We start from the raw sequence: 26,364 nt of genomic DNA on the forward strand, positions 1-26,364 counted from the left end.
TAGGAAACAGTATATTTTCGTGGTTGTTTGATTGTTCTGACAATATCAGCGCTATGTTTACGCAAGCATAGTGGTTAACCCCAGACGTGTAAAATGTCTGACAGTTTTTGAAAATAAGTTATTTTCGCTGGATAGATGGCAAATGGCCATAGTCATAACGTTCATAGCATAATTTCCCCCCCCCAAAACATTTTAATGTAGTCACACTTGTATATTCTCACCTACAATTCAACTTGAGAAGATAACTTTGCAAATCAGCCGGATAGTGGTTCCGGGTGTGGTGTTTTATTGTTATTCATTCGGATTTAAGTATTCCCGAACAGCCCGAGACGGGACAGTTTTTTGCCTATTGTTGGTATATTCAAGTAGGAATGTGATGGAATTACAGTAATAATAGTGATTACTTTCCCTAGTCTGAAGTCTGAGGTTGTGCGCCACTGTAGCTGGCGGTGGTTTAGAATTTTGCCCAAATTGAATTGTGAATTGGGTGTGTCCTATTAAATAACCAAACACGTTCCATTTTGTGGAGATATTTTGATGTGTTGCACTAGCAAATATATGTTTTTTTTTTTCGTGTAGACATACGCTTCAGTCGACAAACATTTGGCTTATGTAATGTTAGCAAATTAATTGTAATGTGATTCATGCGATGCATTTTCGAGCTGATTGAGTGTCACGCTAACATTCCCGAGGGGCTGACTGCCTACAGGCCACTTTGAGTTAATCAGCTGATTGCGATAGTGAATGCGGTTAACATTTGGCAACCCCGTGATCCCGGTGAAACTATTTTTCAGGCCAGATTACTAGATTTTGGATGTAATTACAACACAGTACAAGTCACAGCTATGAGTTTACATCGACAACGTATGGCTAAAATGTTTGGTAATGAAAGTATAAGCCTATCCACTAGCCAACAATATAATTTTTTCAAATAAAATAAAAACCATTGAGCATCGGTAGCACCGTTCATGAATGTCACTGGAGTCACACTATCAGAACTCTAATCACCGAAGCAGAATCGTGACAATCGTGACGTCAGGTCGCGTGAACATCGGTTTCCTAAATTCAAACTAACGGTAGCAGATAACATAACTGAGTGGACTTGCCGAAAGCAACACGATTCTACTTACGAATAAGGTAATTTAGTGACTGCTGCTTGTTGCCTGAATTAAACTGAAAAAGTTTATTTTTATTTTAAGCTAGCTATCATGTGGTCGTTTATTGGCACGATGTCTTGCTGTTAAATCGCCCGATAAATTACTACAGTAGCCGTGTAGCCTAGTCTATGGCGTTAAACCGGGGCAGGCGATCTTCTTCGGCATTAGCTACTAGCAATATGGCTAGCTCGAACATTGTAACAAGCGTAGCTAGATAGCTAACTACAACATGACTATGTGCGACAAAAAACGGTTTAAATATTTAATTGGCTAATTATGTAGCCAAATTCTGTGTAATCAATTATCTGTAGTTGATTTAGATTATATATGTATATATGGAGAAATACAAGTAGTCGTAAATTATCAAAAATATGATCGTTAGCGTTAGTTCTACCGATCGAGCCTCGGAGCTAGTTGCCTCCCAACCGGCTTCTTAGTTGGCTAGCTTATATGTAGATAGCTACCTTTTAGCTACTGACTGACTTAACGTTACTTTTGAAGGCTTAATATGGCAGACTGGAGTTAATTTTTACATTCTTGTGTGTTGTGCGCTGGCTAGGAAAGTAGTGCAAAAATGAGTCCATGTGCTGTCCTAGCTTGCTAGCTAGCTGTTAGCTCGCTAGCCTGTGAGGACATTTAGGGCGCCATTGATCTAATGTCCGAGCAGTGTAAAAATTGGTCTTCACCCTATGGCTTTGGATTGAAATGTGTGAATTAATCATTTAGCATGATTAATACCGGTACTGTTATTGGATGGTTTAAAATAAAAGTAAATCAATTCGTAATTAGTTTATTTGTGCAATTATAAGTACAAAAACAAGATGAAGAGGAATTTCACGTGCATAGATACTTGAAAACAAATACCAAAGGGCTTATAGGCTGACTGCCTCAAATACAGATAACACATTCAAAAAAGTAAACTTGTATAAAAGAAATATGTAATCAAAAGCCTAAGAAAATAACCCTGTTGACAAGAAGTAATGAGTATTGGGGTCGATCAATAAGCTGCAAGTGCAACAAGTCATCATTGTGCAGCTTGTGGGCGCCACCTTCAGGTGAGCGCGAGTAAGCGCGTCCTTTGTGTGGGCAGGATGTCAGACCTGGAGGTGGTGAAGAAGATGCTCCGGGCCGTGCTGCAGTCGAAGAAGAGCGGCGTGTCGCTGTCGCGGCTGCAGTCGGAGTACTGGGCGCTGACGGGCGAGTTCATCCCCCACAAGCAGATGGGCTACCCCACCATGGAGGCCTTTCTGCGCAGCGTGCCCTCTGTCGCCCGCATGGAGGTCAGCCGCGTGGGGGAGGTGAGCGCTCGGGCCGGGGAGGAGGTTGCAGGTTCGAATCTCTGCTTCATGGCGAGGGTGTGTAAGCCTGGCTGGGGAAGGCCGCAGGGTCTGCTGGTTCACAGCTGTTACTCAGCATTTAATGAGATCAGTCATTTAGCAGTCGCTCTTATCCAGAGTGACTTACAACGTGGCCAGAATACTGCCTCCGTGTGGGGGGGGAGGGGAGGGGGGAGATGACGGTGCTGCTGAGGTGCTGGTGTGTGATGTAGTGACTGTGCTGGTGTGTGATGTGACTGTGCTGGTGTGTGATGTAGTGACTGCTGGTGTTTGATGTAGTGACTGTGCTGGTGTGTGATGTGACTGTGCTGGTGTGTGATGTAGTGACTGCTGGTGTTTGATGTAGTGACTGTGCTGGTGTGTGATGTAGTGACTGCTGGTGTTTGATGTAGTGACTGTGCTGGTGTGTGATGTGACTGTGCTGGTGTGTGATGTAGTGACTGCTGGTGTGTGATGTAGTGACTGCTGGTGTGTGATGTAGTGACTGCTGGTGTTTGATGTAGTGACTGTGCTGGTGTGTGATGTAGTGACTGCTGGTGTGTGATGTAGTGACTGCTGGTGTTTGATGTAGTGATTGTGGTGGTGTGTGATGTAGTGACTGCTGGTGTTTGATGTAGTGATTGTGGTGGTGTGTGATGTAGTGACTGTTCTGATTTAATCAGGAAATACAGACTTTATTTACTTTATTACCATCATTATCGTCTCACCATGCTTTGACCTGTCAGCAAAAGCTCTAGGTATATGTGCTTGTGACAGACCCAAGTCTGTCTGTCTGCCTGTGGCTGAGACTTTTAGGTTCAGGAAAATCTGCATTTCCTTCTGAGTCAGCCGGAATGAGCCCTGCTCTCTGCTGCCCCCAGGTGGTGTGTTTCGCGGCGGTGTGCAAGGAGACGGCGCACATCGCTCAGCTGGTGGCCCGCCAGCGCACCTCCAAGAAGGCGGGGGGGTCGCAGTTGGTGAACTGCCAGATGAGGGTGAAGCCCAGCTCGCCCTTCATGCTCTACGGTAGGTTCCCCTCGGCGCCCCCTGGAGGATCCGAGTGGGGCTGCAGGCAGGGCCCCTCTCTCCCTACATCTCCCCCAGCTTCAGCTGTGGAGTACCTTCCCCTGAACTCATCCTGCTGATTTTTTCTGTGTGATCAGCTGCTGTGGATGATCCCTGCAGAGCTCGTGGCTCCTCAGGCTCGAGGCTGCAGAGTCCTCAGCTAGCCCAGTCTTTCATTCAACCCAACACAGACTCAGCCATGTGCTGAAAGTGGTGCAGCAGTGTGCTCCTGTGTGCTGTGGGTTATTAGTCAGCCCTGGCAGGTGCAGGATCCAGGATTTGGCCTATTTCACTGCTCAGTGTGCTCACAGCACAGCTAAGAATAAAGTCCTGATATCAGGCCACATGTCCCACCCCCCCCCCCCCTGTCCTGCTCTGGGGGGGTTTCATCGTGGATTCGGCGAGTCCCCATTCCCCGGCTTTACATCCACAGCTGACAGAGGACCTGGAGACGGCCGCTTCCTCTTCCTCCTCCTCTTCCTCAGCCAGGGGGCCCTGAAGAAGAGAGTGTGTGCTCTCCCCTACCTCTCCCGCTGGGACGGGGGCGGGCAGATTTTGGCTGAAAGGGGGGTGTCGGGCCCTTGAGACGGGGGCGTCTGCTGCTAGCGATCGGCTCTGACGGGTCCTGCTCGTTCCTCTCCTGCTTCCTTCAGCTTGCAGCAGTGAGCCACCGGAGGACCCGCCCGGTTCTGGTTCTGGATCTAAGGTCCTTTGGGTTCTTCTGGAGGAACACTGAGCCTGGGAGCACGCTCGCTCGGACGTAGGACCTGTCTGTCCATCTGCATTTTTTATTATTTATTTTTTGGATGCACATTTTCAAGCAGCAGAAAACGTGGTTGGTGCTTTGACCTGTCCCTGGATCCGGTCTTTGTATTTCTTTCCCAGAAAACCTGAACTGAATTTCCGCCCCTCGTTGAAAGAGCGCACGTAAGGTGGTCTCCTGAGCGATCAGCGCGGGGTGTCGCGGACGTGGCGGAGTTGTGGGAGCATCGGAGCGCTCTCCCTCAGGGTTGGGCGTTGATTGTCCTGCGGGCTCTCGATCCGGAACGTTCTGTGGCTGCACTGCAGAAGCAGCTGTGGGTGAATGCTTCGTTCTCTGGGAGGAAGCCTGAGTTTCGGGCCACATTCTGCCCCGGGCCAGATGGCACAGAAGCATGTTCCTGTGCCCAGATGAGGGGAGTAATCCCCCCTTCCCCCCCCTGCAATGCTGACCCCCCCGGCCCGGGCCAGCCGCTCACGCCTCTGCCGGTCCCTCTGCAAGGCGTGTGTATAGGTGCCTCTTTACTGTGGTTTCTGTGGTTATTACAAAGAGCTGCGTGGTTGGTAATGTGTGATATTCACTGTGTAACAATGAGTCTGGTGTTGGGAGTTACTATGTCTGTTCTTGGGAGTGGTTTTGAGAATGACCCCGCCTTCCCCCCCCCCCAGCAAAGCCCAGGACGTCTCTGCGGCAGCCGGAGCACCTGGGCCGGTCCGTGCGGGGCGGGGCGCGCCAGCCCCCTGCTGGGCGCCCGGGGTGCGTTGGGGACCGCCGGCAGACGTGTGTGCGGGACACCCAGCCTGAGGAGAGGGGGGGGGTTTCGCCCCAGCTCCGCGCCCCTGAGGAGAGGGGGGTCCTGTCTCCCCAGCTCCGCGCCCCCAAGGAGAGGGGGGTCCTGTCTCCCCAGCTCCGCGCCCCTGAGGAGAGGGGGGTCCTGTCTCCCCAGCTCCGCACCCCGAACGTGCAGGTGAAGAAGCCCAGCGTGACCACTGAGAGGTGAGCGAAGGCCGTTAACCGCTCACACACACGGACGGTAAAACACTGCTGCTGGAATGCCCTGTACAGCCCTGTACAGCCCTGTACATCCCTATGCAGTCTCATACAGCCCTGTACAGCCCTATGCAGTCATATACAGCCCTGTACAGCCCTGTACATCCCTATACAGTCTCATACAGCCCTGTACAGCCCTATGCAGTCATATACAGCCCTGTACAGCCCTGTAAATCCCTATGCAGTCATGTACAGCCCTATACAGCCCTGTACATCCCTACGCAGTGATATACAGCCCTGTACATTCCTATGCAGCCCTGTAAATCCCTATGTCGTCATATACAGCCATACATAGCCCTAAGCAGTCATATACAGCCCTATACAGCCCTATGCAGTCATATACAGCCCTGTACAGCCCTATGCAGTCTCATACAGCCCTGTACATCCCTATGCAGTCATATACAGCCCTGTACAGCCCTATGCAGTCATATACAGCCATGTACAGCCCTGTACATCCCTATGCAGTCATATACAGCCATGTACAGCCCTGTACATCCCTATGCAGTCATGTACAGTCCTATACAGCCCTGTATATCCCTATGCAGTCATATACAGCCCTGTACATCCCTATGCAGTCATGTACAGTCCTATACAGCCCTGTACATCCCTATGCAGTCATTTACAGCCCTATACAGCCCTATGCAGTCATGTACAGTCCTATACAGCCCTGTATATCCCTATGCAGTCATATACAGCCCTGTACATCCCTATGCAGTCATATACAGCACTGTACAGCCCTATGCAGTCATATAAAGCCCTATATAGCCCTGTAGAGCGCTATGCAGTCATATACAGCCCTGTACAGCCCTATACAGCCCTGTACAGCTGTCTCCAGCTCTGCAGCTGAGGTGTTTTTTTCACACAGAGAGTAGTCACTCTGTGGAATAGCCTGGCAGGTCATGTAGTAGGGGCGGAAACTCTGGGGATTTTCAAGACTAGGCTTGATACAGAGTTAGATGTGTCTAGCCTGTGGGTAATCGGAGCACTAGGTACAATTTAGTTAGGAAAATGGCGAGCATTGTTGGGCCGAATGACCTGGTCTCGTCGTTGTGTTATGTTGTGTTGTGCCCTCTGCTGTGGAGTCAGAGCTGTTTTCCCTGTATTTCGTCAGAAATAGGCACTCAAGACGTGATTTCTTCTAAGGTTCCAAATGCAGTCTTCTGTTTAGACTTGCAAAATAAATTTTTGTTGAAAAACAACAACTTTTTTATGCATAAAGTCTCAAGAACTCTCTTTTGCCCGTGTGTAAGGTTTTCAGCATGCGTACTGATATTTATGGTTTGTTTACGCAGGAGAAACAGTCTGTGTTCTTTTATGCAAGCCTAGCAAACTTCACACTGTTAATGTGGTATCATGTTGATATTGAGTATTGTGATACTAAACCTGGTATTGGTATCAGTCAGAGTTCTGATATTGTGACTGCACTATTTTTGAGTGGATTTGTACTTGTCAATATCTGTTACCATTTAGAACTGTGAACTGTCTAGGAAGGGATGGATGAAGTTATGCTGGATCTTCAGTTATGACAGTGTGTTATGTGCAGCTGAAGCTGTGCTGTGATCTATTATCCACGGCTGTGCTCTGGAACGTTCCCTGGCAGGTTTAGCGTGAAGCTGTTGTGCTGCTGTAAGGGTAGCTGGGCCTGCTGACTCAGCACACTGCCATAGAGATCAGCTGACATGGTCTGGCCTATCCAACATTCCTTTATACTGGTTTTAATGTTCGTGCCAACACTATGGGAATGGATCAGTCTGGACCGAGCCATGCTAACGCTAGGGGAATGGACCCAGCCGTGCTAACGCTAGGGGAATGGACCCAGCCGTGCTAACGCTAGGGGAATGGACCCAGCCGTGCTAACGCTAGGGGAATGGACCCAGCCGTGCTAACGCTAGGGGAATGGACCCAGCCGTGCTAACGCTAGGGGAATGGACCCAGCCGTGCTAACGCTAGGGGAATGGACCCAGCCGTGCTAACGCTAGGGGAATGGACCCAGCTACGCTAACGCTATGCGGACAGACACAGCCGTGCTAACGCTACGGGAGCAGACCCAGCCATGAGAGAGACCCTCTGAGCCCTGCTTTGTGCACAGGATTAGCCGCTCTGCTTCTGTGCACCATGACTCAGCACATCTCTGCTCCACGTGCCTCTCGCCAAACTCAGCACACTTACATTACGAGCTCTGATACGCCTCATATACACAGTGTGTACAGCTCTGTGACTGTACCTGGGGCATACATGGTCTAGGATGATGTTTGGCCTGTGTGTTGGGCCACAAAGGTGGCACAAACTTTAAAACGAATAATATGGAATACGGGAGAGTCCAGATTAGGTTAGAATTTGCCCTGAGGCTGTGCAGGTTTAGTTGGTATGAGGGGCTTTGGGTTGGGTTTGTTGTGTGAGGGCTCATGCTGTGGTACAGTACTCTGTGTGCCTGAAGTCATTAGCTCTGCTGAAGGGTCCAGTCACATGACCCTCCCGGTACATTCTGCAGCCTGTACTGTGCCTTGGGCTGCCCTGTCTCTCCTGAGTGTGTGTGTGTGTGTGTGTGTGTGCGTGTGTTCTCGTGTGTGTGTGTGTGTGTCCGTGTGTTCTCCTGTGTGTGTGTGTGTGTGTGTGTGTGTTCTCCTGTGTGTGTGTGGTGTGTGTATGTGTGTGTTCTCCTGTGTGTGTCTGTGTGTGTGTGTGTCTCTGTGTGTTCTGCTGTGTGTGTGTGTGTGGCGGGGGGGGGGGCAGGGGGCAGGCAGTCCCATGGTATGGTGTGTATGAAACCCTTGCTGTAGATGGGATAAGGGTGTGTGTATCACACAGATGACACACTCTGGCTCTCCTCTTAAAGAGCAGGGAAATGTCATTAAGCTCAAACCCAGCGTGTCTGTCTGAATTAACCCTGCTACTGTTAGTAAAGCCAGTTCCCCTATTAACCCTGCACAGCCTCTTATTCACTCATTTATTCAGCAAGTTGTGCTTGGGAGTCTCTCTGCAGTCGGCTCTTGCCAGCCCACACACAGCAAACATATAACGCCCAAATATCCCCCAGATTACCGGCAGAATAATAGGGATTCATCAGGGAAGGCTGCTTTTCAGACCCACATCTCAGCCAAAGAGGGAAACGTATACAGAGCCAAACGCGCACGCACGCACACACACACACACACACACACACACACACACAGGAGAACACACACACGTGCTTTTACATTCTGATAGCACAACAGACTGTTCAGCAGTCTGTAACCATTGCAGCTCACAGTGTGGATGTGAAAGTGAAATTTCCATCGGTGTGTTTTGTGATGTAATTCACTTTAAGGCCGGAGAAGAGGATGACCCTCCCCTCCAGATTTCAGAAAGAAGTGCATGCCTTCATCTCCAGGAACTCCCAGCAGACCAGTGAGTGGGGGGAGGGGGTGGGGTGGGGGGTGCTCTTTTGCCACAGGGGAGGCTCATGGTGCATTGTAGGGGGGTGTATGTGCAGGAAAGGCTCATGGTGCATTGTGGGGGGGTGTATGTGCAGGAAAGGCTCATGGTGCATTGTGGGGGGGGCAGTGTATGTGCAGGAAAGGTTCATGGTGCATTGTGGGGGGGTGTATGTGCAGGAAAGGCTCATGGTGCATTGTGGGGGTGTATGTGCAGGAAAGGCTCATGGTGCATTGTGGGGGGGTGTATGTGCAGGAAAGGCTCATGGTGCATTGTGGGGGGGGGCAGTGTATGTGCAGGAAAGGTTCATGGTGCATTGTGGGGGGCAGTGTATGTGCAGGAAAGGCTCATGGTGCATTGTGGGGGGCGTGTATGTGCAGGAAAGGCTCATGGTGCATTGTGGGGGGGTGTATGTGCAGGAAAGACTCATGGTGCATTGTGGGGGGGTGTATGTGCAGGAAAGGCTCATGGTGCATTGTGGGGGGGGTGTATGTGCAGGAAAGGCTCATGGTGCATTGTGGGGGGGGTGTATGTGCAGGAAAGGCTCATGGTGCATTGTGGGGGGTGTATGTGCAGGAAAGGCTCATGGTGCATTGTGGGGGGGTGTATGTGCAGGAAAGGCTCATGGTGCATTGTGGGGGGGGTGTATGTGCAGGAAAGGCTCATGGTGCATTGTGGGGGGGGTGTATGTGCAGGAAAGGCTCATGGTGCATTGTGGGGGGTGTATGTGCAGGAAAGGCTCATGGTGCATTGTGGGGGGGTGTATGTGCAGGAATGGCTCATGGTGCATTGTGGGGGGTGTATGTGCAGGAATGGCTCATGGTGCATTGTGGGAGGTGTATGTGCAGGAAAGGCTTATGGTGCATTGTGGGGGGTGTATGTGTGCCCCTTTCAGCTCCTGCTCACCTGAATGAGAACAACGTTTCTGTGAAGCCCAGACCGGCCCCACCCCCAGCCCCGCCCGCCTCCTACAACGCGCAGGTGGTCCAGGGCCGCCTAAAAGAGGTCCTTCACAAGCACAGCAATGGATTCTGGGTATCCAAGCTGCCCCAGCTGTACCGTGAGCTGTACAAGCAGGAGCTGCCCCCGGACGCACTGAGGGAGCTGGAGCACTGGTCCCATATCTGCACGGTACTCCGCCCGCAGCCTGCCTCTGCAGCTTCATTTCCTGCTTCTCTAGCTGTTTATGAACCTTGACATCAGCGCACACAGTCCCGTTGTGCAGCAGGATGTTTCTGCTGAGCCTGGTGAAGGTGGAGTTGTGTAGTCAGAGAGTGTGCTGTAGCTCCACCTATTTTCGGTCGCATGAAGCTTTCTTCAGATTGCATTGTTGCCTGTCTGTCTTACGCTGGTGTGTTAGAGAGCTGTGTGTAGTGTGGTAAATGGTAAATGGACTGCATTTATATAGCGCTTTTATCCAAAGCGCTTTACAATTGATGCCTCTCATTCACCAGAGCAGTTAGGGGTTAGGTGTCTTGCTCAGGGACACTTTGACACGCCCAGGGTGGGGATCGAACCGGCAACCCTCCAACTGCCAGACATCCGCTCTTACCTCCTGAGCTATGTCGCCCGACATAGCGTGTGTTAGAGATGTGTGGTGTTTGTGTGTGTGTGTGTGTGTGTTAGAGCTGTGTAGTGTGTGTGAGCTGTGTAGTGGTGTGTGAGAGCTGTGTAGTGTGTTAGAGCTGTGGTGTGTGTAGTGTGTGTTAGAGCTGTGGTGTGTGGTGTGTGTTTCAGGTAGAGAAGCCCTGCAGCAGTAACCCCGCGGAGAGGCTGCTGTACCCCTCTAAAGACCTGCGGCAGCCCAAGCTCCCCGTCCCCAAACCCCCAGCCCGACCCAAACTCCAACCCGCCGCGCTGCTCCCGTCCCCCGGCCCGAGGGCCCCGGGGGGGGCGGCTCTGGCTCCGGAGCTCAAGCAGAAGCTGGCGCTGCTCCTGGGCAGGTACACCAGCGGCCTGTGGGCCCACGCCCTGCCCAAACTCTTCCAGGAAGCCTACAAGAGCCCGCTGCCCGCGCAGGTGCTGGGCGAGCTCGCCCTGCTGGCGGACATCTGCACGGTGGAGTACCCCATGCCCGACAACACGCGCAAGGCCATCCTGTACGCCCGCGAGCCCGCGGACGCCGCCGCCCGCCCCCGCGCCCGCCAGGAGGCCGGCCGCCGCCTCAGCAGCCAGGCCGTGCCCCCCCTCGCCCTCCCCGCTGAGGAGTACCCCTCCGTGCTGGTGGTGGAGGCCGGCAGCACCAACAGCGTGGTCCTCAGGCAAGGCCCCGCCCCCACGTCCTGCCCCGCCCCCTGTCCTGCCCCGCTCTGCCCCCTGTCCTGCTCCACTCCCCTGTGCTGCTCTGCCTCCTGTCCTGCTCCACCCCCTATACTGCAGAATGCTGACAATGTTTTCTGAGCTAACAGCATAGACATGGTTCTTGTTGGGGTCGTATAAACACTGCTTGTGCTGATTTAACACTGCTTGTGCTAGTTTAGCACTGCTTGTGCTGATTTAACACTGCTTGTGCTAATTTAACACTGCTTGTGCTGATTTAACACTGCTTGTGCTAGTTTAGCACTGCTTGTGCTGATTTAACACTGCTTGTGCTAATTTAACACTGCTTGTGCTGATTTAACACTGCTTGTGCTAGTTTAACACTGCTTGTGCTGATTTAACACTGCTTGTGCTAATTTAACACTGCTTGTGCTGATTTAGCACTGCTTGTGCTAATTTAACACTGCTTGTGCTGATTTAACACTGCTTGTGCTAGTTTAGCACTGCTTGTGCTGATTTAACGCTGCTTGTGTGGAGTGTGTTGTGCACGTATAAATGTGTGGTATGGAGTGTGTGTTGGATTTGTGTTGTCATACAGAGTGTGTGTGTGGTGCGCGTACTCGGTGGCCTACCCATGGCGCCCCCTGCAGGTACATTGGGGAGGGCTACTCTCAGGCTCAGGAGCAGCTGGAGGATGAGATGAGGGAGTTCTACAGCCAGGCCGGCGCGGGGAAGGCGCTGCTCAACCCCGCCACGGGCCAGCTAGCCGCCGTGCGCGCCGAGGAAGAGGAGGAGGTGCTGCGCGCCCAGGTGCGCGAGGTCACTGCCGACAGGGTCAAGGTAGGAGCGCTGCGGTACTCGCCCACGCGGCGGCCATTTTGTGTTAGCGTGCCCCGTGGTGGAGCTGCCTCAGCCGGTGAGTGTGGCTCTGTGGCCATGAGGTGTCTTGACCACGCTTCATGAGGTCATCAGCAAGGAGCTCTGGAATGTGAGGAGTTCTCGGTGCCTTCCAGGCCGCCAAGTGCAAGCTCGCCGGTGGGTGCAGCGTCGCGTCCTGCTGGTAGGGGGCAGTGTTTTGTACTCCAGTCCTGGGGGGCTGTGGTATCTGCTGGGTTGTTGGTTCCTCCAGTCAGTAGAAACTTGGGGGAGTTTGTGAACTCTCTAGCCAGTAGGTGACTGAAATGAGGCAAGAGTTGGTGAATGTGAGGGTCGGTGAATGTGAGGGTCGGTGAGTGTGAGTTAAGTGAGCACCCTAAGCGGAGCTGGGCGTGCCGTTCTCAGGGCTGGAGCCCTTCTGCCAGGACCCGGCGGTGCTCCAGAGCTTCGAGGCCCTGGCCGGTGGGAAGATCCTGCTGGCGGAGATCCTGGAGCGGGGCGACACGCCCCTGGTGGTGCTGTACGACACGTCGCAGGATGATGATGTCAACATCAACACCGCCTGCCTGAAGGCCGTGCACGACAAGTCCCTGGGGAACCCCCTGCAGGTGGAGTGGGAGGGTCTCCCCCAGACTCGCTCTCTCTCTGTCCCTCTCTTTCTCCTTTTCTCTCTCTCCCTCCCTCCCTTTCTCTCTCTCTCTCTCTCTCCCCTTCATTTTCTCTCTCTCCCTCTCTCTATTCTCTCTTTGTCTCTCTCCCCCATTCTTCTCTCTAATAGACTCTAATAATGTTTCCTGTGAAATCTTCATTAATGGCTCTAAGTAGTAATTGCATGTGTAATCCTCCACATACGATACTTTACTATATATGTAGTACAGTTTTCCTGCAGTCATTGTGTACCTACAGATCTGACAGTGCACCGACAATAATTCCCTGGGCCTGCAGATGGCAGTATAACTCAGCATTAACAGGTCAGGAACAATAGTAAACTGTGCTCAAAGATAGCAGTGCTACAGAGTCAGGCTGTGCTTGTACATGAATCCAGATGTGCTAGTAAGTCTAAGAATATTCTGAACACGTAAGCCTAGTGAAGGACCTACCAGTAAACACTGCTGTAATTTACATGGTGTCTGTAGTCATACTGACCTGATGCTCACTGTGAAGGGTAGAGAATGGTGTGTTTGTGTAGAGCAGGTCTGTGTTTCTGGCTGTTCTCACACACACCTGAGGTGAATTTGTTTCCTGCATGTAAGCGCGGTGTCTTTGGTCCCGCAGGTGAACAGCATCTACGCCAACGTCTCGGTGACCAACGTGTGCTCCGACGGAACCGTCTTCTGCCACCTGCCCTCGCGGGGCCAGGCCAAGCTGAGCAGCATCCTGGAGAAGGCCGAGGCCTACTTCCTCTCGCAGGTCACCCCCGCCTGTTTCCCCGCTTCCTGTCTGAAAACCTCCCGTTTACCTCAGAATCACGGAACTGAGTTCTGCACCCAGTGTGGATGCGAATTTTGAGTGTTGCTTCCTGGCTGGTGGAATTGGGAGCAAGTGGTGATGTCATTTCCTGTGTCGCAGGTGACTCCTGAATTCCTGGTGTCCAAGCCGTTTTGTGGGAAGTGCTGCCTGGCACGGTATAAGGGCAAGTGGGCAAGAGTGGAGGTAAGAGCAGCTCTGCTTCAGTAAGGGCCCTGTAGGGCAGCTGAGCTTCAGTAAGGGCCCTGTAGGGCCGCTGAGCTTCAGTAAGGGCCCTGTAGGGCCGCTGAGCTTCAGTAAGGGCCCTGTAGGGCAGCTCTGCTTCAGTAAGGGCCCTGTAGGGCAGCTCTGCTTCAGTAAGGGCCCTGTAGGGCAGCTCTGCTTCAGTAAGGGCCCTGTAGGGCAGCTCTGCTTCAGTAAGGGCCCTGTAGGGCAGCTGTGCTTCAGTAAGGGCCCTGTAGGGCAGCTGTGCTTCAGTAAGGGCCCTGTAGGGCAGCCAGCTGTGCTTCCGTAAGGCCCTTGTCTGTTCCCCTCTCTCAGATCACTAACCTGCATGGCAGCCGGGTCCTGGACATCCTGTTTGTGGACCTGGGCGTTCCCGCCTCTGTGGAAGTGATTGAGCTGCGGGAGATCCCGCCCCCGTTCCTGCGTGAGCTCATGGCCATCCCGCCGCAGGTCAGCCGTCCACATCATGCACGGGGGGCGGGGGAAATGTGGTCTAATTTATGTTTTTAGACTGTAAAAGTGCTTCACTTTGTAGTAACTGGGGATGGTTTTGTTATACACATGACTTCTGTTATTATTTTTTGGATTGGCAAGTAAGCTGTGTTTAAATGTTGAGATGTAAAGGGGTGACTGATTGGTAGAGCAGTGTGTATGTAGTGCAGTGGCTCAGAGCTGTAAGTACAGCAGTGCCCCCTGTCACCTGTCCCCTGATTTGTCCACTGTCCCTGAATCGCCCCCTGATTTGTTCATTGTCCCTGAATCGCCCTCTCTTCCTCCTCAGGCCATTAAATGCTGCCTGGCGGACCTGTCTGTGAGCGGGGGCTCCTGGACCCCTGACGCCGTGCTGTGGCTCAGAGACGCTGTGCTCAACTCCACCGACTGCAGCATGAAGGCCAGTATCCCCACAGCGCCCCCTAGGGCAGTGGAGGGGAATCTCAGATCTGCTCTTGTGTGTGCCTGGGTGTGTGGGTGTGTGTGTGAATGGGGCGGAGCTGAGGTGTGTGCACATCCCGGTGAGCTCACCTGGCTGCCCCGTCCTGCAGGTATGCCAGCTGGATGAAGCGCGGGGCCTGGTGCAGGTCTACCTGTTCAGCAGCAGTGCCCTCGACCCGCAGACCAGCGTCAACCAGCAGCTGCTGGAGTCCAGCCTGTGGAAACGCGCGACTGATGTCGCCGTGAGCAACAGCGAGACCACGCCCCCTGCGGCCAAACCAGCTCTGCCCCCGCAGTGGGAGACCGGCGACGCCCCCGCCGCCCCCTCCCCCGCTGCCCCCGTCCCCGCAGCCCCCCCCGCCCCGCTCCAGCTGCCCCCGCTCATGCAGCTGCCCCAGCCGGGGCACAACATGGACATCTACGTGTCTGTGGCGTGCCACCCCGGGCACTTCGTGCTGCAGCCCTGGCAGGACCTGTACAAGCTGGTGGTGCTCATGGGCGAGATGATCCTCTACTACAACAAGATGGAGGAGAAGCAGCTCATCAAGGTGGAGAAGAACCAGATCTACGCCGCCAAGGTGGAGAGCAAGTGAGTCGTGCCTGGGGGGGTGGGGGGGTGGGGGTGGGGGGGGGGGAGCCTGAAATAGCAGGCAGGTCACTGTGTGCTCCAGTGAGATCCTGTGTTCTGCTGGTCTGATCAGTGTTTATTCACTTTAAGAGTGACAGCTGCAGTAATACAATCACCGGATTCAAATCTGCTTTTCTCTCACTATAATGAAACAGAGTCTAGTTGTAATCCAGTGTTGGTCAAAGACAGCCTGATTTGTTTTTGAATGAGTAATAATTTAATTTAGCCTGATTATTTGTGAGATGTGACATTATAGCGGCATGTATTAATAAGCTCATGGTTGACAGGTAACTGTTTTTGTGTCTGTACAGAACGTTATCCTGTGGTGTAATCTGAGTGAACTGGTGTTGGTTTGTACAGTTGATTATTTAATTGAGGCAGGTGTGCCTGGTGGACAGACCTGTACACACACCTGCCCCTCATTAACATAACGACCCCCCCGCCCCCCCCAGCTGGCACCGGGTGCTGGTGAAGGGCGTTTTGACCAACGGCCTGGTGTCTGTGTACGAGCTGGACTACGGGAAGCACGAGCTGGTGGACTGCTCGCAGCTGCAGCCGCTCATCAACGAGTTCCGCCAGCTGCCCTTCCAGGGCATCACTGCGCAGCTGGCAGGTAAGGCCCCCACGCCCCGCCCTGCCCCGCCTCTGCTGCCCCGACGCCCCTCCTCCTCTGCCCAAGCCCCTCCCCCTCAGCCTCAGGCCCCGCCTCTGCTGCCCCGACACCCCTCCCCCTCTGCCCATGCACCACCTCCACCTTCTCCCTGTTTAATGTTTCCTTTTCTGCCTGTGTCATTTGGCAAATGCAGACCTTTTCTAACCTTAGCTGTTGTTCACCACTGATAGATGCTGTTTGTAGAGTAGCAAAAAAAGTATTTCTGTTGTTATTTTGTCACTGTACTCCGTCCCCCCCGCCCAGGGGTGAAGCCCAGGCAGTGGTCGGAGGAGGCCTCCATCGTGTTCCGGAACCACGTGGAGAAGAAGCCGCTGGTGGCGCAGGTGGAGTCCGTGCAGGAGGCCCCCCAGCCCTGGGACCGGAAGGTGGTGGTGTACCTGGTGGACACCTCCCAGGAGGAGAAGGATGTGTGGGTGCACGACATCATGGCCGAGCTGGCAGAGGAGCAGAGCCGGGCCGCGTAGCACCCCCTCCCCCCCCCACAACCCCCCCCGTACAGGCTTCAGACTGTTACTCAAAGTTCAGTTTACTGCCCCATCCAGTGCCACTGTCATTTACAGAGCAAGTGCTTTATGTGCTCAAAAATCCACTCCACATAACACTCAGATTGCAGTGATTTACGATGGTTTACAAAGGTCTGCTCATTCAATGTTTGTTTTTTTTTTTTTGTAAGATATTCAGAAGCTATCCAGAGCAAAACCCTTCCTCCTTGGTTTCTGCATTACAATGCAGCCGTGTGTCTTAATAGCTGTTCTGCTTGGTTGATTGTCTTTTTTTTTCTTCTTACTTTCTTTGTGTGCTGAAATCCTTGGAGTTTTTGAAGAAGCATCACAGTATCTTCACATGTTTGTGTTTCCTTCACCAGAGTTTGTGCACATAGGTTATGCGTGCTCGTATCTGAACCCGTGCGCTCGCGGCAGCGCGAGGACAGCCGGATGCATTGTTCTGAATGGAACCGCAGGCAGGGAGTGTTGCTCCAGATGAATATGTATTCTGCATAAACTTGTATGACTGAAAGCAATCCTTTGTTACATGTCAGGTTTACATTAAGGTTAAATGCCCATGTAGAAAGCTGTAGAAGTGGTTAACTAAATTCGGTTTTTTTTGCTGCACTTTGTTAAATTTAATTAAAAATATGTACATAAAGCAGTGTGTGATACTTTTTATTTTGTCAGACTTGTCAGGTGAATTTAAATAATGTAGCGTAACTTGGCACTGATCTGTAAAATATGTACATTTGCGAAGCGGCGCGAGAGTTACGCTGTGGGCATTATTTAACAAGAGATCACCATTTCTATTTAACCATGTTCAAAGAACGACGTGATCTTTCAGAGTGGTGCCCACGTTTAAATATCGGCTCCGAGAGAACGCGGTCAAAGATGACATCACTTGACTGGCAGGCCGGTGGAGGGCAGGACACCGAAGACTCCATCTGAGATCTGGCAGCGCTGTCCTCCGAGGGGTAGCACGCGTGGAAAAACCTCACCAGTAAAGTCCGCAAGCTCGCGCCGACCGCACCTGTCCGCCGAGAATTCGTGGGGTTTTTTGCGGTTACCCTCGGTAGTTCTCGCCTGTGAGGTAAGGAGAATTCGCCGTTTCAAACCCGCACGTTTGTGTGACTTTCCCGTCTGCCGCGAAAAGCAACCATATCTGGTCAAACTATTCAGCTGTCACAAAGCGAGACCCGCTCGCTATAAATAGACTGTGGTAGCCAATGGAAAAGTGTTGCGGGTCGGCCGGCGAAATTATTTCGCTGACCGTCAATAACGTTTTGTACAATTATATTTTTGGTGCATTTTAATCGCATTTATCTTGAGTAAATTCTGTAGGATAATGTGATATAATATCACGGACCTGTTGATTAGCTATAGTGCAAGTGATTTGGCTAGACCTTGTACACACTTGTTGAATTAATGCATGGATAGCCTACTAGTTTACATAAAATTCGCGATTTAATGGTCGTTAAAATGATTTGGAACAACCCATCTTAACGTATCTCCTACAGTTCACATAAGTCATTTTCATTGAGGGAAAAATTCCAATAAACTGAAACTAATAGATGTCGTACGTGCAAACTTGCTCAGATCGCCGGTGAGTTTTAGCATTGAAACAAACTTGTGGTTATGTGTTTGCTATTTTAATCGAGTAGGCTATTGTTCAGAGTAGTACCAATATCCGCAAATACTGATAAGTGCAAAAGTTATATTGAAATCCTTAGTATTTAAATTTCCTGAAAGGCAACGCTGTTAACGGGCTGTTTTCCGCAACCATAAATGACGGTTCACTAATTAAACGCCTGTTTTTGCGTATAGACTAAATTTGACATAAATAGTAGCCTGTCGGTGAAAAACAAGTTGAAGCTGAATATTTATTTTACACACATCCTGACTGAAATCCTAAATAGGCTGCGTTTCTAAACCTCGACAATCATTTTAACATAGCCTAGTTTTATGTGTAATTTTAAGAACGAATGTGTTAAATGTTGATAAAGTCATTGGTCTTGAAGGCTACAGTTGGGGAGAAAACAGTGAGCCAAACTGAGCGTGTCGTCGTCATGTTCCGTCAAGGTCTGAGGGTCTACCAGTAAGTCCCGACACGAATTCCAATAAACGGGCACAGCCTCGTTAACGAGCTAAATCCCCGGACTTGTCTAAATATCCTGCCAGTGTGCATAACAAGGCTTTAATAAATAAAAAACAGCTGGTTGGCAGATACAACTTATTCTCCTTCTGCTCCAGCATAACGGACTCCACTTCTGGGGGGGAAAAAAATCTGTTTTGTCAACAGTGTAGCCGCTTTGACATTTCATCCGAGGGAACAAAAAGAACGGCGAACGCCTGATATTGGGCTTATATAGGCTGAATCTGCCAGTGCTGAGTTTAACTGTTTGCGGCCTGCTGGGCAGGACCCAGCTCGTTTCAGTTTGTCCCAGTGAAAACCAGGCCTAAAAATAAGCACTGTTCCCTGAATGTCTAGGATGTGAGCGAGGGGGTTGTTTTTATCAGCTGTTTGCCGGGTGTTGGAGTTCGGGGGGGGGGGGGGGCAGGAGCACCCCCATGCGCTTAGCCTTGAAGCAGGAGGGACTTGCTTGCTGCTTCCTCTTTTTACACCCTGATCCTCCCTGATGACCTGCGGACCACATACCTGCCCTGCACCCTCAGCAGCTGGGTAGGAGCAGGGCAGGAGCAGGGCAGGGAGAGGAACCTGTAGACTTACGGCTCGGGGCCGAGTGTCCGAGAGGGGTAGTGCTGGGCAGGGATCAGTTGACACATCCGGCTCATGGTGGATTAGGGTCAGGCTGTGTGCAGGGGAAACTGGTCCTGGATCAGCGCTTCTTCTCTGAGGCGCTGTATCATTGCAGGCCCAGATCTCAGGCAGTGATTCGGAGCTTAAGCAGAAGCCATGCGCTGCCCGGGGCTGATGCTCCGGTCTCTTCTGTCCTCCTCTGCTTGCAGACGCTCATCTCGAACGCCGCGCGGGAGGACACCTCGTCGCCAGCTTCTTTTTTTTTTTTCTCCCCTCCTCTCTTTCCCCCCCCCTTCCTCCTCCGCCATGTCGTACAGGAAGGAAATGGAGAAGTACCGGGACGTGGACGAGGACGAGCTGCTGAAGAAGCTCTCCGAGGAGGAGCTGCGCATGCTGGAGGACGAGCTGGAGGAGCTGGACCCCGACGTGAGTCACCATGGCTACCTGCGCATCACACCTGTACACTTACCTGTGTACCGCATCTATAAACGTACTGTACATCACACCTGTACACTTACCTGTGTACCGCATCTATAAACTTACTGTACATCACACCTGTGCACTTACCTGTGTACCGCATCTATAAACTTACTGTACACCACGCCTGTGAACGTACCTGCATGTCAGCCATACATTTTAGGCACCCAGACACTTTTATCCTGAGCGACTTATCCAGGGGACTCTTTTTTGCTCAAAATGCATTTTAGGCAGTTGCAGCGCTTTTCTGTAGGCAGTAAGGGGACCGGCCAGCGCGTCTGGCGCCAGTAGGGAGGCCCCTCCGCCCTGTGGGGTGCCCCTCTGCCCTGTGGGGGCCCCTCTGCCCTGTGGGGGCCCCTCTGCCCTGTGGGGGCCCCTCTGCCCTGTGGGTGCCCCTCTGCCCTGTGGGGGCCCCTCCGCCCTGTGGGGGCCCCTCTGCCCTGTGGGGGCCCCTCTGCCCTGCGCAGGGTCGCCTGCATGCGGCGACGCGTCGGATCGCAGCTGTAACAGCACTGCCTGTCATCACCGGCCCCTCAGCCTCTGCGGCCTTTCTCCTCCACGCGCTGAGCTCCTGGACCCGTCGCACTGACCTCAGGTCAGCCGCCGCTGTCTGTATCCCCATGAGGTAATGGATGAGGTTCATCCATTATGGGCTAAATGGGAAAAACTGACTCCGGATTAGACTTCCAGTTCAGCTTCAGCTTGGCTGCTGTTTTTCTTATCAGCGTTGGTGATGTTGCTGGGCTTGGAGCGGTTCAGAGAGGGTTCCTGTATGAAAGGTTGGGTGACGTGTTAAGGTGAGGGAGGTGTTCAGGGCGTTGTGTGACGTGTTAAGGTGAGGGAGGTGTTCAGGGGGTTTTGTGTGATGCGTGACTCACGGTCAGAGAGCGCAGGACGCTCCGCTGGCGTTCAGCCGGGCCGCGCGGACGGAAACCCCCATGAGTCCGAGCGTGCTTCCGCGCGCGTATCGAGTAGCGTCGCCATCTGGAGATGCGATCGCGAGCCTCCGCGGCGGCGCTGGGCTCAGGCGCTATCATTAGCCGCGGTCCTGCGGCGCTAACAGGGCTAAGAATAGTGCGTTTGAGGGGGCTGTGCTGCGTTAGCACCGCTCGGGCCTTGCTAGCTCCTGTTTGCTCTTCTCAGGGGTTCTGTCGAGGCGGGGGGACGTCGCCCCCACGCCCTCATTCTGTCGCCCAGCCGCATTAAACAGATAAAAACGTAACTTCAGTAGCGGCGGTGTGTGAGCGGAGCACAGCGTGCTGATTGCGCGTTGACCGTTTCGTCCTGTTTGACAGCAGTGATATCCGACACTGCTCTTACCCAGGGGTCTGGTGCAGAGCAGGGCCGGTGATAAGCAGTGCATTGTTCCAGTAATGACTCCGTTATTTTTAGCCTCCATGGCTGCCATGGCTCGCTCACTTCCTGTGTTTGGCCCCAGTGGCGGCGCTCGCTCGCTCACTTCCTGTGTTTGGTCCTGGTGGCGGTGCTCGCTCGCTCACTTCCTGTGTTTGGTCCTGGTGGCGCTGACTTACTTCCTGTGTTTGGTCCTGGTGGCGCTGACTCACTTCCTGTGTTTGGTCCTGGTGGCGCTGACTCACTTCCTGTGTTTGGTCCTGGTGGCGCTGACTCACTTCCTGTGTTTGGCCCTGGTGGTGGCGCTCGCTCGCTCACTTCCTGTGTTGGGCCCCGGTGGCACTCGCTCACTTCCTGTGTTTGGCTTCAGAACGCGCTGCTACCAGCAGGAATGCGGCAGAAGGACCAGACCAAGAAGGCCCCGACCGGAACCTTCCAGAGAGACAACCTGCTGGCTCACCTGGAGAAACAGGCCCAGGAGCACCCAGACAAGGAGGACCTGGTGCCCTACACTGGGGAGAAGAGAGGTGAGTGAGTCTGTGTGTGTCTGTGTTTGTGTGTGAGTGAGTGTGTGTGTGTGTGTGTGTGTGTGTGTGAGTGAGTCTGTGTGTGTGTGTGTGTGTGTGAGTGAGTCTGTGTGTGTGTGTGTGTGTTTGAGTTGTGTGTATTGTGTGTGCGTGCTGTGATCTGTGGTGGTCTGTGATCTTTGTGTGTTTGTCTATCTAAACAGGTGTGCATGCTTGTGTACCTGCGTGTGTCTGTGCATATAATGTATGATTCAGATCAAAGAGGAATTAAGGAACTCGTAAAGTTCAGCGCACGCGCTCTTGTGGTAATGGGCATGACACTGGACAGTCCCCACCCCTCTGTCACATTCCCATAATTCCCGGTGGAGGGGCCCCTGTGTCTGACATAGTGGTCTGAATACCAGGCATGGCTGTGTGTGACAGGGGTGGGGCTTTGCCCCGCTGTCTCCAATGCCCAATTTTAAGGACCTGTCCTGAACCCCCACCGACAGAAATGTCCCCTGTAATGGTATCTGCTCACCCCCCTGAATCAATTTACCAAAGCCCTCAGACCCTTATATTAGCACCCAATATTCTCTCATTTATTTACTGATGGGATGTGGCGTTTTTCTTTGGTGAGTGGTCAGATTTATCCATTTTATCTCACTTGAGAACATCTGTATGGCTGTGGTGGGTAGGTGGGGTCGCTGTAACATGAACACATTTTTAGTGTGAAACTGCAGAATTCAGAATTGGACCATTTATAAACGCTATAGGGAAGCCTGGTTTGGTCATGTGACTCTGATGTCACTAAGCATGGGGGCGGGGCCTGTGTTTCACAGGGAAGGCCTGGGTGCCTAAGAAGGTGGTGGTGGACCCCATCCTGGAGTCGGTGACGCTGGAGCCGGAACTGGAGGAGGCCCTGGCCAACGCCTCCGACGCTGAGCTCTGTGACATCGCTGGTGAGGAGAGAGCGACACGCGCACACACGTACACGCACACACACACACACGCACATGCGCACACACGTACACGAACGCACACACTCACATGCACGCATACGTGCAAACACACACACACGTGCACATACACGCACGCACAAGCACATGCACACGCATACACACGCACGCACGCACACACACGCGAGCGCACACACACACACACACACACACACACACACAAACACTAATGTGCTCCCACACAACTTTATCTTTGAAAGTGGAAAGTATGGGGTTCATTATGTGAATGAATTAATTAATGAATTAACTCATTATTAATGAACTAAATCACATGATTATTATTATTATTACCTTTCACATGCTACTAAAGTGCCATTTCTCCACTCTTTTAGACTAATCGTGTGAACCTTACTCTCAGGCTTCACCATGACGTTCCATTTCCTCCCAAAGGACTGTCCATCTCATTAACATTTTCCCACAATTCCTGTCACATGACAGGGCTGTTTTTTCAGCATTTCTGTCACATGACAGGGGTGTTTTTTCAGCATTTCTGTCACATGACAGGGGTGTTTTTTCAGCATTTCTATCAGGACAGGGACGTTTCTTTTTATTTTTTTATTTTTTAGAATTTCTCTCATATGACAGGGACATTTTTTCAGTATTCCTGCAAAATGACAGGGTGGATTTATTTATTATTTTGAAACGCCCAGTCCCAGACATCGATTCAGGAGATGGCAGAGAAGCGGTCTCTCTCCTCCAGAAGTGAGAAACTTCCTCGTTTCCTTCGGTTGAGCTGTGTTCTGGTTCAGCCCGGCCGGTGGGATTACCCGGACGGCTGCCTGTCTGACGGGTTTACCCCCCCCCCCCCCAGCTGTGGAGCAAACTCAGCATAGAACCCCCCCCCCAGCTCTGGAGCAAACTCAGCATAGAACCATGCCAAACAAATGAGACAGAAACACTGCCGCAGCCTTCTGCCAATTAGTGATCAGTAATTAGGCCCTGTCTGTGAATTATTATTTCTCTGCCAAGGAAAGGATTAAGCCCAAAACATGAAGGGCTGCACGCGGACAGGAAGGCCACGTTTTTACAGAGTTAAAACAGACCAAAAACACATTTCAGCCGACTCCAACACCACCTCCAACAAATCCTGCTTAAAAAGCCACAGCTCACATTTCACATTGATAAATGGCATAGGAGGATAAATAATAAAGTACATTTAAAAGTACGCAGTCCTCACCCCGAGACGGAACAGGTCAGGGAAAGAGCTGCCTGTGTGGGCTGAGCTCGGGGTTTAGAACACAAGCCCCGCCTCTCGGGATCTGATCCAACGACGTTTTTCAGAGCTGGTGCGGATTGGTAATGGAGGTGAGGGGGTTTTGTGCCGGTTTGGTTGCAGTAGCTGGTGCCATCAGTGAGCGTGTTCATATTCAGATTGAAAGTGTTGAAAGTCACCGATTGAGGCTGCAGACTGTTTCCTGGCCAAAGTGCTGCTTGTGTTTTTATGTGAAGAAAGAGGACGGCCAGTGCTGTGTTCTCGCTGATTTCAGACTTAACTGCAAAATGGCAGCAAAGGAATCTAACATGGTTAAAACTGTGAGAGGGAAAATGCTTGACTTCACTGCGTTTGACACACCCTTCCTCCTCCTCTTGTTGCCTGACAACCCTTCCTCACCCTGTTCTCCATCCTAATCATCTGTGTTTATCTTCCAGCAAGCTGCCCTGTTCACCCCGCCCCCTCCATTATGACATCACCCATTCCATCCTGACATCATCACTGTGAGACTGTAAGCTGCCTGGATGCGCTTGTCAGTCTGTGGCCGTGGTTGCGTCTGCCTGAGCGTATGCTCAACGTTCTCTCAACGTTCCCTCAGCGTACCTTCAGTGCTCTTCTGCGTTCTCCCAGGACCGCTGTGTGGCTGTAGTCTTGCTGCATGGTTGCAGAAACGTTAGGGGAATGTTGTGTGTTGGCTGGGTGGTAGAGCCGTGTGTGGACAGGGTGCTCTGTTTGAGGCTGACTATCCCTGCAACGGCATGAGAACCAAAAACCTCACTGTGGGACGATCTGAGAAAGTTCTTCATTCACGTCAGAAGAAGGAATTGGGTGCGCTCCAAAAAAATTAGATACTGTGAACTCTTTCTCACCGGTGTTCACTGCATGATAAAGGCCTGGTCCACGTCAGCTCATTTGAGCTGAAATTGCTGCTCCATGCTCTCTGAGTCACAGTGACTGACATGTTTAGTCTGTGAGATTTATGACCAAGTGCCATTCAATTGCGGTTTGTGTTGTGTTTGGGTTATGATCTGTGTGTGTGTGCGTGCGTGCGTGTGTGCGTGCGTGCGTGCGTGTGTGCGTGATGTTGGTTTACCTGGCGGTCGTGTTGTGGTCTTTGGGGTTGGTTTCAGGCTCCAGGTGTTCCGTACGGGGGCCCCAAACGGGGTCGGCCGGCGCCTGGGTGGAATTATGGGACCGCATGGGGGGAGTTCTTCCAGGTCGCGTTCTCTGTGATGTCACTGGCGCTGTTGCCGTGCAACACAGCAGAGGAGGAGAAATGGTGGCCAATGGGCCTGCGTTACATAAATGGAACAGGCTGAAAATATGATTCCAGTGTTGGGACTATTAAATACAACCATTTAAAATATATAGTTTTTTTTATAAATGAATAATAAATATATTTCACAAAAATGTATTGTTATATTTTTGTTGAAGGAATTTGTGTTATTTGCTTATAGATTAAGTTTTGCATCTTGATCATGTGTATTTTCACTATGTTCCCTTTTTGTAAAGACAAACAGGTTAACTGTGCCTCTTAAAGTGAAGGGATTAAATTACTCCTGTTTTTAAAATCTCTAATCCCTGGAGGTAGTGTCTTTAAAAAGACAGGCGGCCATTTTGTCTGAGTAGAGGGAAAGTGGTTTAGTTTCTCCTGGCTGAAGTGCGACGTTCTTACAGAGTTTTTTCCATGTTTTAACACTATAAATGCTTGGTAACTTGCGTGTGTTTTTGTGCATGTGCGTGTGCACCATCTGATCATTCCTAACTCTCTACCCCACGGCAAGGCTAACCCATTAAGGTTCAGTCAGTGTTTCTCTAACGTTGTAACAGCATTACTTCAGTGTCTGGACTCCTCTAATGGCAGCTCCAGCCCTGCATGTTCCTCTCCTAATCTGAGGCGTCAGACGCACGGGGCGGTCTGCACCCGAGCCTGGCTCAGATGTCCTGGCCTTCTGCAGTCATCCTGTGGGTGATTCTGTGTTTGATGGCTGGCAGTGGGCTGGTGTGTTTGAGCTGTGCTGCTCTGATGACTGGTGTGTTTGAGCTGTGCTGCTCTGATGACTGGTGTGTTTGAGCTGTGTTGCTCTGATGACTGGTGTGTTTGAGCTGTGCTGCTCTGATGACTGGTGTGTTTGAGCTGTGTTGCTCTGATGACTGGTGTGTTTGAGCTGTGCTGCTCTGATGACTGGTGTGTTTGAGCTGTGCTGCTCTGATGACTGGTGTGTTTGAGCTGTGCTGCTCTGATGACTGGTGTGTTTGAGCTGTGTTGCTCTGATGACTGGTGTGTTTGAGCTGTGTTGCGCTGATGGCTGGTGTGTTTGAGCTGTGTTGCTCTGATGACTGGTGTGTTTGAGCTGAGCTGTGTTGCTCTGATGACTGGTGTGTTTGAGCTGTGCTGCTCTGATGACTGGTGTGTTTGAGCTGAGCTGTGTTGCTCTGATGACTGGTGTGTTTGAGCTGTGCTGCTCTGATGACTGGTGTGTTTGAGCTGTGTTGCTCTGATGACTGGTGTGTTTGAGCTGTGTTGCTCTGATGACTGGTGTGTTTGAGCTGTGCTGCTCTGATGACTGGTGTGTTTGAGCTGAGCTGTGTTGCTCTGATGACTGGTGTGTTTGAGCTGCTCTGCTCTGATGACTGGTGTGTTTGAGCTGTGCTGCTCTGATGACTGGTGTGTTTGAGCTGTGCTGCTGTGATGACTGGTGTGGTTGAGCTGTGCTGCTCTGATGA

At 51.8% G+C, this 26,364-nt stretch overlaps 2 protein-coding genes and 1 long non-coding RNA gene across 5 annotated transcripts in view; 2 read left to right on the forward strand and 1 right to left on the reverse strand.

The window, feature by feature from the left end:
- LOC135255930 (uncharacterized) overlaps window positions 1-1,166 on the reverse strand; it is a 2,350-nt gene extending 1,184 nt beyond the window's left edge. The window contains exon 1 of one of the 2 annotated variants that reach the window (XR_010330318.1): window positions 1,131-1,166. This is a non-coding gene — a long non-coding RNA (uncharacterized LOC135255930). Of the gene's footprint in view, window positions 1-221; window positions 645-1,130 lie in introns of those variants that run through there. The other variant, XR_010330317.1, reaches the window with a different exon arrangement.
- On the forward strand, window positions 869-16,969 carry LOC135255928 (tudor domain-containing protein 7B-like). Its single transcript, XM_064337759.1, has 17 exons — window positions 869-1,137; window positions 2,248-2,455; window positions 3,355-3,499; window positions 4,967-5,294; window positions 8,656-8,735; window positions 9,658-9,893; window positions 10,500-11,023; window positions 11,672-11,901; window positions 12,018-12,056; window positions 12,303-12,505; window positions 13,173-13,307; window positions 13,467-13,550; window positions 13,905-14,039; window positions 14,371-14,481; window positions 14,633-15,111; window positions 15,603-15,763; window positions 16,067-16,969. Exons 2-17 carry the CDS (start codon window positions 2,249-2,251, stop codon window positions 16,285-16,287), a joined length of 3,318 nt encoding a protein of 1,105 aa, XP_064193829.1. The 5' UTR covers window positions 869-1,137; window position 2,248; the 3' UTR covers window positions 16,288-16,969.
- A 192-nt stretch (window positions 16,970-17,161) lies between these two features.
- tmod1 (tropomodulin 1) overlaps window positions 17,162-26,364 on the forward strand; it is an 18,486-nt gene continuing 9,283 nt past the window's right edge. Inside the window, exons 1-4 of one of the 2 annotated variants that reach the window (XM_064337737.1) lie at window positions 17,162-17,401; window positions 19,279-19,495; window positions 21,270-21,426; window positions 22,248-22,367. In XM_064337737.1, coding sequence (XP_064193807.1) covers window positions 19,376-19,495; window positions 21,270-21,426; window positions 22,248-22,367 — 397 coding nt within the window. In that variant the 5' untranslated portion in view covers window positions 17,162-17,401; window positions 19,279-19,375. The remainder of the gene's footprint in view (window positions 17,402-19,278; window positions 19,496-21,269; window positions 21,427-22,247; window positions 22,368-26,364) is intronic. The other variant, XM_064337738.1, reaches the window with a different exon arrangement.

The sequence above is a fragment of the Anguilla rostrata genome, chromosome 5, assembly GCF_018555375.3.
Source record: "Anguilla rostrata isolate EN2019 chromosome 5, ASM1855537v3, whole genome shotgun sequence".
NCBI classification, from domain to species: domain Eukaryota; kingdom Metazoa; phylum Chordata; class Actinopteri; order Anguilliformes; family Anguillidae; genus Anguilla; species Anguilla rostrata.

Bases quoted from the DNA above. Each gene is read 5' to 3' on its own strand.
- LOC135255928 (XM_064337759.1), top strand. From the start codon at position 2,249: ATGTCAGACCTGGAGGTGGTGAAGAAGATGCTCCGGGCCGTGCTGCAG. The intron at 11,024-11,671 runs GCAAGGCCCCGC...CGCCCCCTGCAG, and splicing joins ACCAACAGCGTGGTCCTCAG to GTACATTGGGGAGGGCTACT. The intron at 14,040-14,370 runs GTCAGCCGTCCA...CTTCCTCCTCAG, and splicing joins TCATGGCCATCCCGCCGCAG to GCCATTAAATGCTGCCTGGC.